This window comes from Neomonachus schauinslandi, chromosome 14 (genome assembly GCF_002201575.2).
Source record: "Neomonachus schauinslandi chromosome 14, ASM220157v2, whole genome shotgun sequence".
Lineage (NCBI taxonomy): Eukaryota > Metazoa > Chordata > Mammalia > Carnivora > Phocidae > Neomonachus > Neomonachus schauinslandi.
In genome coordinates, this window is record NC_058416.1 from 52,621,356 (window position 1) to 52,640,139 (window position 18,784).

The following is an 18,784-nucleotide window of genomic DNA, read 5'->3' on the forward strand; positions in this document are numbered from 1 at the left end:
AGTGCCCAGTGTGTGGCAACATGAAGATCTTGGTTCTTAAGCCAGGCAGCTGATTTAATTTGTCTTTACAGATAACAGGGTGTGCTTTAATTATAAACCTCTAAAAAGTGATTTCTTAAACACATGAACACTTAAAGAAGACTAGTTCTAGAGATTTTTAAAAATTATTTTTTAAAAAAACAAAAGAGTTATTTTCATATTTGGCTATAAACTGAAATTATGATCAAATAAAGATTTAATTATACTTGAGTGAAATGTCTACCATGTATTACTTTTAAAGAGACTCTACTCCACTGGAAGTTGCAGACCATGTTTTAGTGCTACTCCTGATAACACATGACGAATCCTCACCATCCACTGTTGTATAACAAAAAGTGAAAAAGTGCTCTCATTGAAACTTAAGAAAAGACTAACATCTAAGAGGGCTGAGGTTTAGACAGTGTTATGATACAGAGCATGGTTGAGTCACAGAGAGAATACAAATAAGAATATTTCTGTATATCTGTATTATTATGAAGAGGAAAGAAGTGATGGAGGTTGACTAGACCTTCCTTACTATTTGCATAATAGCTATTTTGGAGGCATGACAGATTGTTCATATTAATCATTCATTGTCTTCTCTGTAATCCTTTTTGAAAGGAAGTGAATCATCCATAGGCTTGCTGTTTATTATATTGGAGGTATGATTTAAGCTTACAACAGAAAAAAATATTGCTTAGGTTAAGAATTGTGATTTTTTTTTTTAATTAAAGTGAAAGATCTGACTTTTTTTTGCAAAGGAGTCACAAAACTGAAAGAATATGAATAGTAAAGTTAGCTTAGCCTTTCTCTCCGTTCCACAGAGAACTTTTGCACTATAACACTTCATCCATCTGGAACCCTGCCCCAAACCAAAAAATGAGGAAAACAAGCCTCTAAGAGGCAGCAAGGATGTGACAAAGTCCACACACTAATATTCCTGGACACTCACTGGAGAATTCCATAGATTGTCCCTTGGAATCTATTTATATTTCACTTGAGATGATTCTAGAAAGTTGGTTGGTTGGGTTCCATCAGTAGATTAGACCCCCAAAAGAGAGGGAAGTAAAAAGCTACTACCAGCAGGCACACTGAGAATAAAGAAAATGAGAGCAGGAGAGGAGGCAGAAAACCTGAATGCCGGCACAAAGACATTATTTAATAGAGGAGCAAATGGCTCCTCACCCTATAATAACATCACTGTATCCCAACACTGTACAATAAATAAGGTTGATCCTTATGGCCCTGAGTCACACAGAAAAAGGTAAATAAGATTTAGTATACTGCATCCAAGGTTGAAAAGGACATACAAAAAGTCCGATCTATTTTACAAGAATTTTCATCAAAGAGTTTTAGAATGAATTTTAAAGTACTGATGCTTTAGCAGTAAATTCTCAGGTAAATGGAACAACTGGGAATTTAGAACAATAATTTGTTGAGGTTTTTTTTTTAATTGAGGAAAAACATATTTTATATAAGTTTATTAAGTCTATAAGATTATATATAAGTTTTAGGTATATAACACTATAATTCAACATCTGTATGCAGCACAAAGTGATCACAACTAAAAGTCTAGCTACCATCCATCACCATACAATTGACCCCCTCTACTCATTTTGTCCACCCCCTGACCCCTGTTCCCCTGTGGTAAACACCAATCTGTTTTCCATATCTATGAGTTTGCTTTAGTTTTGTTTGTTCATTGTTTTATGTTTTTAGATTCCACATGAGTGAAATCATATGGTATTTGTCTTTCTCCATCTGACTGACTTCACTTCGCATAATATCTTCAAGGTCCATCCATGTTGTCAAATGCTTTTTCTGCATCTGTTGAGATGATCATATACTTTTTATCCTTCATTTTGTCAAAGTGGTGAATCATGTGGATTGATTTGCAGGTATTGAACTATCCTTGTATCCCTGGAATAAATCCCACTTAATCATGGTGGATGATCCCTTTTAATGTATCACTGAATTTGGTTTGCTAATATTTTGTTTAGGATTTTTGCATCAATGTTCATTAATGATACAGGCCTTTAATTTTCTTTTTTTATGGTGTCATCAGGTTTTGGTATCAGAATAATGATAAAATGAGTTTGGAAGTGTTCCCTCCTTTTCAATTTTTTAGAAGAGTCTTTTTTTTTTTTAAGATTTTATTTATTTATTTGAGAGAGTGAGAGAGAGAGTGAGAGAAAGCATGAGAGGGGGGAGGGTCAGAGGGAGAAGCAGACTCTCTGCTGAGCTGGGATCCCGATGTGGGGCTCGATCCCAGGACCCTGGGATCATGACCTGAGCTGAAAGCAGATGCTTAACTGATTGAGCCACCCAGGTGCCCCTTTTTAGAAGAGTTTGAGAAAGATAGGTATTAAATCTTTGTTTGATAGAAGTCACCAGTGAAGCTGCTCTGGTCCTGGACTTTTGTTTGTTGAGAATTTTTTGATTACTGATTCAATTTCCTTACTAGTAATTGGTATATTCAGATTTTCTATTGCTTCATGAATCAGTCTTGGAAGATTGTATGTTTTGAGGAATTTGTCTATTTCTTCTAGGTGGTCCTCTGTGTTGGTGTATAATTGTTCATAGTCTCTTATGATCCTTCATATTTCTGTGGTGTCAGTTGTAACTTCTCTTTGATTTATGATTTTGTTTATTAGAATCTTCTCCCTTTCTTTTCTTGGTGAGTATAGCTAAAGGTTTGTCAATTTTGTTTACCTTTTCAAAGAACCAGCTCTCAGTTTTACTGATCTTTCCCAATTTTTTTCTAATCTCTATTTCATTAATTTCCATTCTAATCTTTACTATTCCCTTCCTTCTACTGACTTTAGGCTTCATTTGTTCTTTTTCTAGCTCCTTTAGGAGTAAAGTTAAATTGTTTGTTTGAGATTTTCCTTGTTTCTTGAGGTAGGCTTGTATTGCTATGTATTCCCTCTTAGAAAGAATTTTGCTGCGGGGTGCCTGGGTGGCTCAGTCGTTAAGCGTCTGCCTTCGGCTCAGGTCATGATCCCAGGATCCTGGGATCGAGCCCCGCATCGGGCTCCCTGCTCCACAGAAAGCCTGCTTCTCCCTCTCCCACTCCCCCTGCTTGTGTTCCCTCTCTCGCTGTGTCTCTCTCTGTCAAAAAATCTTTAAAAAAAAAAAAAAAGAATTTTGCTGCATCATCCCAAAGATTTTGGTATGTAATTTCTGTTTTCACTTGTCTCTAGGTGTTTTTTATTGATTTTCTTTGATTATCTTGATGACCCAATGGTTGTTCAGCAGCATGTTTGTTTTTTTTTTTTTTTTTAAGATTTTATTTATTTATTTGACAGAGACACAGCGAATGAGGGAACACAAGCAGGGGGAGCAGGAGAGGGAGAAGCAGGCTTCCCGCAGATCAGGGAGCCCAATGTGGGGCTCGATCCCGGGACCCTGGGATCATGACCCGAGCCGAAGGCAAACACTTAACAACTGAGCCACCTAGGTGCCCCCAGCAGCATGTTGTTTAATCTCAAACATTTTTGAGGTTTTTCCACTCTTCTTATAATTGTGCTCACAGAAAATACTTGATGTGATTTCAATGCTCTTGAATTTATTGAGACTTGTTTTGTGACTTAACATGTGATCTATCCTGGAGAGTGTTCCATGTGCAGTTGAGAAGAATGTTTATTCTGTTGCTTTTGGATGGAATGTTCTGCATATATCTATTAAGTCCCTCTAGTCTAATGTGTCATTTAAGGCTGATGTTTCCTTATTGATTTTCTGTTTGGATGATCTATCCATTGATGTAAGTGGGGGTGTGAAAGTCCCCTACTATTATTGTATTGCTGTTGGTTTCTCCCTTCAGGTCTGTTAATATTTGCTTTATATATCTTGGTGCCCCTGTATTGGGTGCATATATATTTATAAATGTTACGTCTTCTTGTTAGATTGACCTTTTTATGATTATATGCCCTTGTCTGTTATTACAGTCCTTGTTTTAAAGTCTGATATTTTGTCTGGTATGAGTATTGCTACTCCAGCTTTCTTTTCATTTCCATTTGCATGGGATGTCTTTTCCCATCCCTTCACTTTCAGTCTGTGTATGTCTTTAGATCTGAAGTGAGTCTCTTGTACACAGCATATAAATGGGTCTTTTTTTTTAGCCATTCTGCCACTCTGTATCTTTTGATTGGGGAGTTTAGTCTATTTACATTTAAAGTAATTATTGATAGGTATGTACTTATTGCTATTTTGTTCATTGTTTTCTGGCTGTTTTTGTAGTTCCTCTCTGTCCCTTTCTTCTTCTTTTTCTCTCTTCCCTTTTAGTTTGGTGGCTTTCTTCAGTGTTATGTTTAGGTTCCTTTCTCATTTTCTTCATATATTTACTGTAAGTTTTTGCTTTGTAGTTACTGTGAAGCTCACATATAACCTATGTATATAACGGTATGTTCTGACTTGATAGCAACTTGAATTTTTATTTTATTATGTTAGTCACTATACATTACATCATTAGTTTTTGATGTAGTGTTCCATGATTCATTGTTTGCCTATAACACCCAGTGCTCCATTCAGTATGTGCCCTCCTTAATACCCATCACCGGGCTAAACCATCCCCCCACCCCTTCCCCTCTAGAACCCTCAGTTTGTTTCGCAGAGTCCATAGTCTCTCATAGTTCATCTCCCCCTCCGATTCCCCCCCTTCATTTTTCCCTTCCTACTATCTTCTTCTTTTTTTTTTAACATATAATGTATTATTTGTTTCATAGGTACAGGTCTGTGATTCAACAGTCTTACACAATTCCCAGCACTCACCCTAGCACATACCCTCCCCGATGTCTATAACCCAGCCACCCCATCCCTCCCACCCCCACCACTCCAGCAACCCTCAGTTTGTTTCCTGAGATTAAGAATTCCTTATTATCAGTGAGATCATATGATACTTGTCTTTCTCTGATTGACTTATTTCGCTTAGCATAATACCCTCTAGTTCCATCCACATCATTGCAAATGGCAAGATTTCAGGGTTTTTTTTTGATGGGATAGCAGCTTAAATTTGAACACATTCCAAAACTGTACATTTTTCTCTCACCTACACATTTTTATTTTTGATGTCACATTTTGCATCTTTTTATTTATGCATCCCTTAATTAATTATTGTGGTTTTAAATTTATTTTACTTTTTTCTGTCATTTAACCTTCATACTTGCTTTATAAGGAATTGATCCACTAGCTTTATGTATTTACCTTTTCCAGTGAGATTTTTACTTTCTTATATTTTCTTATTATTAATTAGTGCCATTTCTTTTTTGTTTAAAGAAGCCTCTTTAACATTTCTTGTAAGGCCAGTTTAGTGGTAATGAACGCCTTTAGCTTTTGCTTATCTGGAAAACTCTTAATCTCTCCTTCAATTCTGAATGATAACATTGCCAGGTAGAAAATTCTTGGTTGGGAGTTTTTTCCTTTTAGCACTTTTGACTATGTTATGCCACTCTCTTCTGAGTTGCAAAGTTTCTGCTGAAAAATCTGTTGATAGCCTTATGGGGTTTCCCTTGTACATAGTAAGTTGCTTTGCTCTTGCTGCTTTTAAGATTCTCCCTTTAACTTTTACCCTTCTAATTATTATGTGTCTTAGTGTGAATCTCTTTAGGTTCATTTTATTTGGAACTCTCTGGGATTCCTGAAACTGTATGTCTGTTTCCCTCCTCAGATTAGGAAAGTTTTCAGCCATATTTCTTCAAAAATTTTATAGCCCTTTCTCTCTCTCTTCTCCTTCTGGCACCCCAGGATTGCAAATGTTATTCCTCTTGATGTTCTGTCAGAGATCCCTTAAGTTATGTTCATATTTTTAAATTCTTTTTTCTTTTTACTACTCTGGGTGAATTCTTTTTTCTTTTTTTTAAGATTTATTTATTTATTAGAGAGAGAGTGTGTGTGTGTGTGCATGCGCACATGAGTGGGGGAGGGGCGGGGGGAATCTTCAAGCAGACTCCCTTCTGAGTGCAGAGCCCATCTAGGGCTCAATACCATGATCCATGAGATCATGATCTGAGCTGAAACCAAGAGTCGGATGCTCTACTAACTGAGCCACCCAGGTGCCCCTCTCTGCGTCAGTTCTATTGCTTTGTTCCAGCTCATTGATCTGATCTTTGGCTTTATCCGGTCTGCTGTTGAATCCCTCTAGTGTATTTTTCAGTTCAGTTATTGTATTCTTCAGGTTTGTCACTTCTATTTGGAACTTTCTTATATTTTCTGTCTCTTTGTTGAGGATCTCACTGTTAACCCATTCTTAACCTGAGTTCATTGAACATCTTTATGATCATTACCTTAAACTCTGTATCAAGTAGATGCTTATCTCCAGTTCATTAATGTCTTTTTCTGATATTTTGTCTTTTTCTTTTACTTGGTACATATTCTTCTGTCATTTCATTTTTTCCTGACTCTCTGTGTTTGTTTCCATGTATTAGGCAAATCAGCTACATCTCCCAGTCTTGAAGGAGTGTAGAAAATGTCATGTGGAATGCAGCAGTGCAATCTCCTCTGACTGCCAGAGCTGGATGATCAAGGGGCACCCTCTGTGTGGACTGCATGTACCTACATGCAGTGGCAGCTCTGTGTCTGCAGCTCAGTGTGGGCAGGGTTGGTGTCTGGCCCAGCTGCAATGCATACATAATTGTGGTGATAGTGAGTGCTATTGGTTGAGATTTATATAAATAAAAGGAAAAATAAAAATAAAACTATATTTGGCACTTAATGTTTAAAAATCAAATACTCACTAAAACTTGCATTTGATTGGATTTTCATTTCTCAAAAAGTTGCACTGGTGTTTAATTTATCAACAATAAGATTAAAATCTAAAAGGGGGGGGGCGCCTGGGTGGCTCAGTCGTAAAGCGTCTGCCTTCGGCTCAGGCCATGATCCCAGGGTCCTGGGATCGAGCCCCACGTCTGGCTCCCTGCTCTGCGGGAAGCCTGCTTCTCTCTCTCCCACTCCCCCTGCTTGTGTTCCCTCTCTCGCTGTGTCTCTCTGTCAAATAAATAAATAAAATCTTTAAAAAATAAAAAAAATAAAATCTAAAAGGGCTGGGATTTTGTCTTCCATATTTTCCATACATATTTACATGTGCAAGGGACTGGATTGAAAAAACAGATTTACCAGAGCACATACCCTCCCCAGTGTCTATCACCCAGTCACCCCATCCCTCCCACCCTACCCCCCACTCTCGCTGTGAATTGTGCAAGATTGTTGAATCTCAGATCTGTACCTCTGAAACAAGTAATGCAATATATGTTAAGAAAAAAAAAGAAGAAGAAGAAGAATGTAGCAGGAGGGGAAGAATGAAGCGGGGGAAATCAGAGGGGTAGACGAACCATGAGAGACGATGGACTCTGAAAAACAAACAGGGTTCTAGAGGGGAGGGGGGTGGGAGGATGGGTTAGCCTGGTGGTGGGTATTGAGGAGGGCACATTCTGCATGGAGCACTGGGTGTTATGCACAAACAATGAATCATGGAACACTTCATCTAAAACTAATGATGTAATGTATGGGGATTAACATAAGAATAAAAAATAAATAAATAAATAAATAAATAAATAAATAAACAGATTTAAAATAAAAATGTCAGCTTAGAATTGCAATGTTTACCTTATTTGAACTTGTCTAATTAAAGCTTATGTATAACACCAATATTTTGATAAACAGTCAAGATGAAATAAAAGTATCGACAAGAAAATATTATAGTCACAGTGGGTTTCCTCCTTAATTTTACACTCAGATTCCAAAGCTTGGTCTCTTCCATGACAAATCAGTAATGTGTCAACTGGTTCAAAGAATCACTCTAAAAGTAATCATAATCTCAAGCTTTTGAAAAATCAAATTCACTGCAAATATTTCAAATACCAGTTATGTAAGCCTATTTCTTGAGCTCTGCAACAATTCTCATTAGAATACAGTGTTTAGTCAAAGTAACTGCAGGGAAGTTTAAAAATATCACCGTGTAAACAGAAAACAAGGTTATTGTCTTAAAATGATCAATGCAACAACTTATAGCTTGTCCTTATTTGTCACATTGATTATGATGCTGATACCATCCAATCTTTCAATGCTTTTCAAATTCAAAGCTTTCTACTACTATTTAGTTTTAATTAATTTATTAACATAGTTCTTTGAATAAAGATATTTATAAGCCAAATATTTTACAATCTTACTCTAATGGGAGATTGAATTGAGATGGCCTTCGGAAAAAAGGTAGACTCTTCCTGTGTTCTGGGTTTACAGAGAAAATAGCATTTTGGGAAAATACTTTAAAGAAATTATATGGGACAACAAAGAATAAATATGAGAACAAAAAGACATCTCTTGGAAAATTCAAAGCAGATTAAACAACTTAAAAATGAGCTCAGAGTTTCTTGTATCTGAAAAGGAAGGACATGTTGGCTTATATATTCCTCTTTGTATGATGAAGGAAGTAACTATGTTCAACTGGAAGGGCTAACTTTTCCACATATTAAAATCTAAGAGGAAGTTCAATAGTGGAATTCCGTAAATAAAGGAGTTCTTAAAATATAATGGGCAAAAAATTCTATAGCAATTTTTAGAAAGATGTATGATATTCAAATGGATGATTCTTTTTATAAATACTCTAGAAAAAAACAAGAGCAAATATAATGCCAGCATTTTTGTTTCTTTTTGTCTGGTTTCAAGTTTTTATTTAAATTCTAGTTAGTTAACATAATGCCAGCATTTCTAATAGGCCCAGGCTAGTCCCCTGAACCATGCCTGTGTAGATGGACCTAGTGCAGTGTCAGAGTCAAGAAAGGTGTAGTTACAACATCCTCAAATTTTCTTTTTAGAATGTCCCATGGCCTATTTGAGTTTTTGCCAAGCACAGAGCTACTGTCACTTCATGGTTGAACTCATAAATATCTGAAGAGCTATATTCTCTAAAGCTGATTAATGTATGATCAAAATGGCTTAGATACTTAACTGGCAGGCAGTAAATTTGCTATTCTGCTGCCAAAGTCAAGGCTTCCCTATGGATGTTCTCATCTGGATGAAAGGCCATTCCACTCTCCCACAGAGTTGGGTTGGAAAATTGGAGCAAAATCTGTCAGGACTTAGATTTTCTCAAAAACGACCTTTGAATCTGCTCAAGAACATGAAGAATTCAGGTAAGAACAGGAGATTTGGCTATAGAAAATTGAATGAGATTATTTTGGTCTAAAAAGGATTGAAGAAGAGTTGTCTTGAGTCTGCTACCTCAACCCCACCCTACACAAATCCTTGATATGGACACAGGGGGATACCAGATTGTGTGGAATGGCATTTTAATGGTCCCTTCAGGTGTGCCACCACACCCAGTATGTGAATGAGTTAAGGTACAGTGCAGGGCTAAAATGAATGATGTGGAAATTAACTGTCCCTCCTCTCCAAAAAATGATTTAAAAAAAAATAAAACTTGAAAGCTAAAATGAAATCACAGTAAACTGTTCATATTCCTATATATTTCATAATCTGATATGCAAATTTTTCTCACATAATTTAGTCTCTTACATCAGCATTAATAGATTGTTTTTACAAGCTTTAATTATTTGTGCTTTTCCATGGTGTGTGTGTGTGTGTGTGTGTGTGCGCGCTCGTGCAATGTTTAAAAAACTGGAGAGTGGGACAGAAGAGAAGCAGATAGAATTGAATTAATGTAATCAGACACATGTGATATTTAGCTCCTCTATGTTTAAGACCAAAACTGCTGGCTGACCTACCACTTTGGTACCCACATCATGGCCTCCATTACAAAATATCTAGAGTTAAGTTTACACACTGTGGCTATAAAAGAGTCATACTCACTGGCCAAAACATGGTAGTCATCCATTATTTTTTACATTTAATAAATGACTACCACACACCAGGTACTAGGCCCTCGCATACAGGGAGAAAAGACACACAGTTCCTGTTTTGAAGGAGCCCACAGTGTAAAGCAAAGTTCACAACCCTGGTTTCATGCTAGAATTACCCAAGCGGCTAAACAAACAAACAAAAATGAACCTATGCTCAGTCCTGGAGATTCTGATATAATTGGTCTGCAGTGGAGTCTGGGTGGAGTCAGTATTTTCAAAAAAAGTTCCTGGCATGATTCTCATGTACAGCTAAGGTTGAGGACTACTGTTTTAATGGGTGAAAGAGAACAGTCAATAAACAAATACAAGGGAAGTTTTCTAACTGAAGCCAGTTGAGCTTAACAGGCAGCCTGGCTTCCTGCTCTGAATCCTTGAAAACTCCACCTCTAGGCGACTGAGCACACATTTGCCTTCTCAGTCCTGCCAGGTTCTATGACCAACCAGTTTTCAGAAACTGGAATTGGTTAGGAGGTTGTTAACTCAATCAATCCTTCTAGTGTTGCGTTCTTCTAACCTGCCTTGCTCCTAGTGACTAAATCCTAACTTCTGGTAGCCGGTTTCTGCTTGGGACTCTGCCTTGTGTTTGGGCCCTCCTGTGCATCGCCTGAATTCTCCTGCCTGCTGCTGAGTCTCTGGTAACAATACCTGCAGCCTGGACCGCCAGTCATTTGTTGCCCTCCAGATCACCTGCCACACCTTGGCAGGTCTTTCTTTTATCTCCCATCTGATCTGGCTCACCTTGCCTCTGTCTCGCCTTCCTGCCCCAGGCTTGATGCAATCAACACATACTATTTGAAAAATATCAAATGTCAAGAACAGAAGTACCCTTTATATACCAACAAATCTACACTAAATGTTTTTCAGCTTATTCTTCTTATAGGCTTTTTTTAGCTTAATAGACTTCTTGGTAAAGCATGATACACTGGGTTCATTTTTCTGGGTCCTCATTGGCAGAACAACTGGACATTCTGGCAGGGGCTGAGCTACATCTGCTGGCATATTCATTGACTTCAAAGGGAGACCAGTGATCCTTCCAACCCTGGTGGATTAAGTTAACTTTCAACTCAAATTCAGATTACAGTTGGGATATCTTGTTAGACCTATTTGAGGCTTGCTGTTACACGATGAGCTTTATTTTCTGAAATTTTAATAATAGATTCCAAAAGAAGTTGTTCTTCTGCAATAGCAATCCAAATTTCACACCCCAAATCTTGAAATTGGTAACATGCCTCCCCACCCCTACCCTATCCATTCTAACATAAAATAAATATCTGGGTAAAAGTAAAATATTGGTATTTAAGGAAATTACTAAATATAGACAACTTCACACTACATGTAAGTTTTTACAGGGACTATGAAACCCCAGTTTATAGCCTATTCGGGTATGAGAAATATTTTATGAATATCTATCATAGCTCTCATCACACACCATGTTGTAAGCTCTGAGTTTTCCACCTAGACTGTAAGCCTGGTACAGAGTGATGATATCGTATTCCTCTGCTCCTGTTGCCCATGCCTATTGTGCTGACACATCATAGCTCCTTAAGAAATGTACGTCCCAGGCGCCTGGGTGGCTCAGTTGGTTAAGCAACTGCCTTCGGCTCAGGTCATGATCCTGGAGTCCCAGGATCGAGTCCCGCATCGGGCTCCCTGCTCGGCAGGGAGTCTGCTTCTCCCTCTGACCCTCCCCCCTCTCATGCTCTCTCTATCTCATTCTCTCTCAAATGAATAAATAAAATCTTTAAAAAAAAAAAGAAAAAAAAAAAAGAAATGTACGTCCCAAGAATGAATGTGCCTGTTGCATATGAACAAGTCCATGTGTCTCCTAGGTTTTGGTGCTCCTTCATGCTGAAGCACTTTGACTTTGTACATCCTAGGATTCTTTCCTAGGCTGTGAGCCAAAGACTGGCTTCATCTGGTGCTGTTTTGTGGATCAATGTCTGCAGCTGTTCTTTGTAGTTATATTCTGGGAATGGAATGACCACAAAAAATGACTTCCAAATCAGTGAAACAAAACTCTTCGCCCACGAGCTCAGCAGACGATCATTTTCTGGTGGTCAAACTTCCATAGTGTTAGTTTTATTAATGTCATACCTGGCCACCTGCCATTCTGAGGCTATGGAGGAGAAACTAAGAAATCAATTGAACCTTTCTTCAGTTGATCAGAGTTGGAATCCACTGCCTCAAGGGTGCTTTTAGCTGATCGATGATTAGGTGAAGAGTTTACCTCTATGGTGACCTAAATGTTCTTCTTATTAAGAGTCTGCAGTGGGATCAGTTTGCAAGTCCATTTGTTTCTATTTCCTTACAACTGGCAACTTCAGAGTCTGATTCCTATATGAATATATCCTGGCGTCTTCACGTGTTGCCTTTTACCTGGTATATATGTGCCTAGTGTTTTCCTGTTTTCTCATGAAATTTTGCAAAAGGGACTTAAATGAGGTGTGGCACTTTCTCCAGACAACTTCCACACTTGTGTATAAGGTCATTTTTCACACCCAGGTCTTAGAGGGTAGTTATAAGAGTAGTTGAAAGTAGGTTATGAAGTAATAGCATGAGAAGGGTAGATACTTCCTAAAAGAATACTTTTGACATACTTTTCAAGTAATATGCAGTGAGAGCAAAAGTTTCTATGTTTACTTTCTTTCCTTATCATAAAAATAAATACCACATTATATATCTACTCTTTATTTTAATCTGAAAATCGAGGTGTATTGAAGTGAACATGCTTGGACTACAATGAAGGCAAACTTAAAATAACTGGTTAATAGGTTTTTATCCTCTCTCATTTCCAATGCTTTTTTTAGAAGTTATTTTTTATTGATTTATAACTGGCACAATATTACATTAATTTCACATGTACAATGTAGTGATTCAATATTTATGAAGTGATCACCTTGACAGGCCTAGTTACCATCTGTCACTATACAAAGTATACAAAATGATTGCCTATATTCCCTATGCTGACCATTATAGTGTTTTCCTTAATGTAACTTCTATGAGCTGAAATACATAATAACTTTGAAAAGCAACAGAGATTAAATGACAAAATAAAAATAAATAATTATTATGTAATAATCTGAAACTATTTGCACAGTGAACACTGTAAAGTTTGTTCACATAATAAAAGGGAAGACTGTCTTCCTTAGTCCAATCATGGCATCTCTTCAAACTGGGAAGTGAAAGTTCCTGCCACTCTATAGATCATCCAGTTAAAACTGCTGCTAGTTTTACCCAGGAGTCAGCAAACTATGGTCTGCAGGCTAAATTTGGCCCATTGCCTCTTTTTGTATGGACTGCAAGCTAAGAATGGTTTTTACATTTTTAAACAGTTAAAAAAAATCAAAAGAAAATTAATATTTCAAGGCATGTGAAAATTACTTAAAATTTAAATTTCATAATACATGTAATATATAATGCATATAACTGGCACAATAAAGTTTTATTAGAACACAGCCCTGCTCATGAGTTTATGTATTATCTATGGCTGCTTTTGTGCCATGGCAGAGTTGATATTGTGACAGGGACGATATGGCCACAGAGCTGAAAATATTTACTATCTGGTCCTTCACAGAAAACATTCGCTGACCCCTGGCTTAACTTAATAGCTACAGTTATATAAATTCTGCTTTTGTTTAAGAATCATGCTTGTTCACTAGGCTGTTCAGCTTCTCCTACAACTGGGAAAATACGCTTGTAGGACTTAATGGCCACAGTATAGTAACAGGAATAACGTCCCAGGAATGTATGCTTGAAATGGTCAGTCCAAGACACATAATTTGATCAAGAACTTCCCCGTTTTTAGGTATAGACCAGAATAGCCCTAGATCACTTCAAACCTGGTTTACCCCTGTCCTAAGAGTGCCTATGATGCAATAAACGACTCACGTCCACAGGCCAAACTTACCAACTATTCAGATAGCATACATTGATAATTTTGGAAATTAGGAAAAACATAGAAAGTAAGATTGAATGTTGCTTTGGTATCTTACACAAATGAGATTAATTTTAATGAAAGCGTAAAAGCTCACCTGGACGGGTTTCTGCCACAACAGGCCCAGCAAGGTCTGATGGCTTGCCGACACCTGCTTGGTTGACGGCTCGGACACGGAACACGTAGCTGGCGCCCTCCTGGAGGCCTTGTACCTGGAAGAAGCAGGCACAGAAGTGATGGGTGCTCCATGTCATTTAAACAGAAGTGTTCTTTGTTCGTACATACAATTTCATTGTAGAGTTCAACTTCTCCCATTCGTGGAACTCTATCTCCCACCTTCACTTAAGGTTACCAGATTAAACTTTTTAACATGTACATTTTTTTCTCCACCTCAGGCCTGAAATTTTTCTGAATATAAAACATCCAGAAGAGTGAATCTATATCACAATAGGTATGAAGATTATAGGATATCTCTACTTCTTTATGCCTACATTATTTGAATTTTTCATCATGAGCATGTGTCCGTTTTATAATCAGAAAAGTCAGTAAGTCTATTTTCACTTTAAAAATTGTGGACAAACGGGGCGCCTGGGTGGCTCAGTCAGTTAAGCATCTGCCTTCGGCTCAGGTCCTGGGATCGAGCCCCGCATCGGGCTCCCTGCTCCGCGGGAAGCCTGCTTCTTCCTCTCCCACTCCCCCTGCTTGTGTTCCTGCTCTCACTATCTCTCCCTCTGTCAAATAAATAAATAAAATCTTTTAAAAAAAATTGTGGACAAACTCTAAGATAATTTCCTTACAGGAAATTCACCTCCCAGTTTGAGAGGCACATTCAACCTCAATGTCAATCTCTCTCCCTCTTTCCTATATTCGCCTCTCTTCTTTTTCTTTTTTCAAATGAGTGAACTTAACCATTCTTTGATATGTTTAAACTGTATTATTTTTTCTTCCCGCCCATTTTTTCTGGGCTGTTGGTCCCCTTTGCTTGGCGCTTAACCTGAGTCAAGTCCAGCCTCAGCTCTTGGGATCCTGTGCTGCGGCAAATTGAAGATTTGGAAATTATCCTGGCCATAAATACACACCATCACCATCCAGGATGTGTCTGACTTTTATTTTACACTGTCCTTTGGGAGTTTCTTTGAATCTAGAGGACTCTTGACTCATTTGGACAACCAAACAGCATGCTAACTTCCTGACCTTCCTTTACCTTTTTCTCTTCCCCATGAAATGTGACCTTTCCTACCTCCTCAAGGTTTTGTAAGGGGCTGGGGAGCTCACTGGCATATGCTGAGTTGATGGCATATTTAAAGGTCATCTCTCTTGGAGGATATATTTATATTTTTTATGGGGACAGTAAATACCTCAACCCTGGAGAGAGGCTGACAGATGGCATGGACTTTAGTCCACAGTGGCAGGTCAATGGGAGAGAACTTTTAGAGCAGGCATACTCTGAGTAGCTTCCAAGGCTCACCCCCTCTAGGCAGTGGCTTATTCTGGCAACAGATCGGACTGCAAACGAAATGCAGTGTGCTGCTTTCTGTATGATTGTGGCGAAGCCACACTTCATTCTAAGTCATAAGAGTCAGAATCATATTTCCCACAGTTTCTAAAGCCCTAGTGTGGATTTCAGGGTCTCCAGGTGTCACTGCTGACATAGGAGAAAACATTCTTTTGAGATATCCATTTGTTACAAGTGAGATTCAGTGGCTTTAGCAGAACAGTCTCTGGTAAATGAAGTTAGGAATTTGTTCAATTACAACACTTTAGAGGAATCTGGAAGGCAAAGATGCGGATAAGGGTGAGGATTAGGTCCGAGTTGAGTGAACCCATTCCACTAGCCTCTGGGTCCTCACGTGAGCATAAGCTTGAGGGAGCCCATGAAGTGAGACAGAGCGTGACTCAAAGGAATCAGCAGGTAAAGCCTTGCTGGCATGAATGCTATGAAAATAACACCCTCAAATCAAAAACCATCCTCAAAAAAAAATCAGAGGAAGAAATGAGAAAGTCACCTTTCTAAGACCGTGAGTAACAAAAATGTGAGGTGGGTAAGTAGAGGCAAGGAGGGAAAGAAGAGAGAGGAGGGAGCTTGTGGAATATTTTCTGAAGCTAGGCTAAGGGATTCAGGTTAAATATAACCAAATTGCTTTAAGCACCAGAAACTCCCCCCATCCCCAGCCACTGCTAAATGGAATCTTATGAGGAGCCCAATATATGAAATAGACCACAGCAGAAATGTTGTGTTTTATCTTGCTAACTTTAAAGTTAATATCATTTGGGGAGCATTTCTTCTTTTTAAAAAAAAGGTTTCTCAAAATATGAGCACCCTCTTACCCTCAGGTACATGTTTTTAATAGCTGCTTTGTTGAGTCCTCGCCATTGGCTATCCTTGGCCTTGGCCTCCTTCAAGTCCACAAAGTAACCAGTGACTGGAGTCCTTCCAGAGTGGATAGGAGGCTTCCACTGCAGAACCAGGGAGGTTTTCCTGACTTCACTATATTTGACACTGTGTGGGGGTCCTGAAAAAGAGACAGAGAGACCAATGTATACAAATCATAACGTAGATGACAAAATGCAAATATGGGTAAATCTAGAACCACATCTGAAGTCTTAAAGCTGAATCCAGTGTTCTTCTTTTGTGAAATCTACCATTCCTGTAGAAATAGGTATTTTGTGTTCATTTTGTGTCACGTTTCCTCAATGGCTCTACATCAACCTACTAAGTCCCTTTCTGGGCAGCAGGTGGTTAGAGCCAATTCAAAGTGCCCCCCACTCCGAGGCTGGATGAAAACTTGCCTTCAGGGTGTTCCTGGGCTTGTGGTCCTCATCTTTTATCAAGAACAGCTTAATTTGGTTGCAGGTTCAGTTTCAGATTATTTTTGGATGGTAATCTGAAAATTCCCTTAAACCTCAAATGAGGATGAAGAAAGCAACCCTATTTGATGGCATATGAATATAGATAGTAATATTTCTTTTATAGGAAAAAGGAATATATTACAAAATAGCTCCCCTCTGGAGGGAAATCTTTTCCATAAAGCAAATATTCTATCTAGGAGTAAAAACAAACTACAATTACAGTTTACAAAGAACTTTCACCAAAACAAATAAAATCGATCCCGTGGGTCCCAGCTAAACACTGCTAGGTACTTTATATTTATTTATCTCATTCATCCTTAAGACAACAGAAAACTCAAAGAAGCCAAGTAACTTGATCAACCTGTTTAGGAAGAAAGCCAAATGTCTTCCCTGCCCATGTGCTCTTTGCACTCTTGGGAGAATACAAACTACTAAGTGATCTCCCACATCTTTCCGTGACCACCAGCTGCTATGTAGGTGATATATTTATTTTCTTTTTTCCTGACCTTTTTTTCTTTTAAATAACTGATTTCTAACCAACCAATCAAAATCCCCTGAACTGACTCACGGTGCCCTAAAAGCCAGCTACAAACATATGCTATGCAATGCTTTTGCATTTTGCAATTAATAGCTCAATATTTGTGGGGCCCTGTCCCTTGGCTTAACAGTCACGGGTATGTGTCATCCTTGCCTTCCGACAAGGTAAGAGGTTTAAATAACATGGTAATAGATTTAAATAATAACATCAATGCCTTATAATAGTGTGTCAGGTTCTGTTTCGCAAAGAGGATTTTAAATCATTTTCTTGTGCCATCCTCAGAACCCCATGAGGCATCCAAACAGGTAGCACTCACCCTACAACCTCTTTTGCTAACTACATCTCTTTCAATCAAAACATTTTCCACAAGCCTGCTCAGTATTTCTTAGTCTCTAGTCACTCATATTTTACCTTTATTCAGGAATTGCAAGAATTTAAAAACAGATCCACTTTTGTGTAGGTGAGAGAAAGAGCTTAAGAAATACCAACTGGCTTAAAGGAGGTGCAAGGAAAGGCAGCATGTTTGCCCCGTATATTTACTGAAGTTGAGTGAGTGCTTGAACTTCTCTTGGGTTTCTCTTGTAATCTTTTTATTCACACTTGATGGAGAAGTGATGCAAACAGAAGCTCTCTAAGCAAAGGCAAAAATGATGGTTCTTCAAGGGCACTAGCGTTTCAAGTAGAGGAAGAGGGTGGCATCAGGGACAGGGCTGGATCTATCCAGTATGCTCCAGCGTGGCCTTGTGTTCTAATGTGGTCGATACTGGTGCTATACCAGTTGTTACGTATGTTGAATATTAAACCCAAGTGGGAGAATCTAGTCATCCTGTGGCACTCATTGGGTCTGTGAAGTTGGTACTGTTGGAAGCAAAATAAAATCACCCACCAAATACATTAATGTCTTGCTAGTTTGAAACTTAATGGCTTAGTAAATTTATTTGTATTCAATTTTTTAATTAGTTCAGTGTTGTTGCTATGTTTTAAAAAGCACAGGTAAATGTTTCTACCTTCTCCCCATTTTCTTCCCTGTTCAGCCAACCACCCACTATGGCAACCTTCAAAGGAGAATGTTTCCAGCCAGTTTCAGGAAATTTATTGTGATACAGAGTTGAGACAAAAGTGTAGAGAGATCGAAAGGACTGGAGAAGCGGAGAAAGTCCAGAACTTAAGTCCTAGGCAGGCATGTTAAGTCTGCCTACATAATATAATAAAGAGCTAGCAGCAAGGGAGGAGAGAGACAACAAGGAAGAGGAGCCACATTGGCTGAGCTTGGAGAGAGAGATTTGGGGGAGGTTGATAAATGAAAGGTTCCAGCACAGTGGGAGAATGCATGAGAATTAGGGAGTACAGGAAGAAGTTTTTAAGACCTTTTGTTGTGGGATACGAATTGGATGCTCTTCAGTGGTCTTTATTAAGAAGCACAAACAAAAATGAGAATTCCTTTTCAATGATCATTGGAACTCAGATTTGTGCTTCTGTTAATCTTATTCCAAGCAGAGGTATAACTATGAGGGCTCTAGGATTTATTTGGAATACAAGCACAAGAAATCATAGTCAGTTTTATATTGGCACCTATTATTTAATAGGATTATA

The 18,784-nt window shown here is 38.3% G+C and overlaps 1 protein-coding gene across 1 annotated transcript in view; it reads right to left on the reverse strand.

Annotated features, from left to right (window-relative positions):
* Positions 1-18,784, reverse strand: part of MYOM1 (myomesin 1) — a 151,454-nt gene that overhangs the window by 32,640 nt on the left and 100,030 nt on the right. Inside the window, exons 21-22 of the mRNA XM_021686222.1 lie at positions 16,132-16,316; positions 13,901-14,015 (exon numbers count right to left, since the gene is read on the reverse strand). Coding sequence (XP_021541897.1) covers positions 13,901-14,015; positions 16,132-16,316 — 300 coding nt within the window. The remainder of the gene's footprint in view (positions 1-13,900; positions 14,016-16,131; positions 16,317-18,784) is intronic.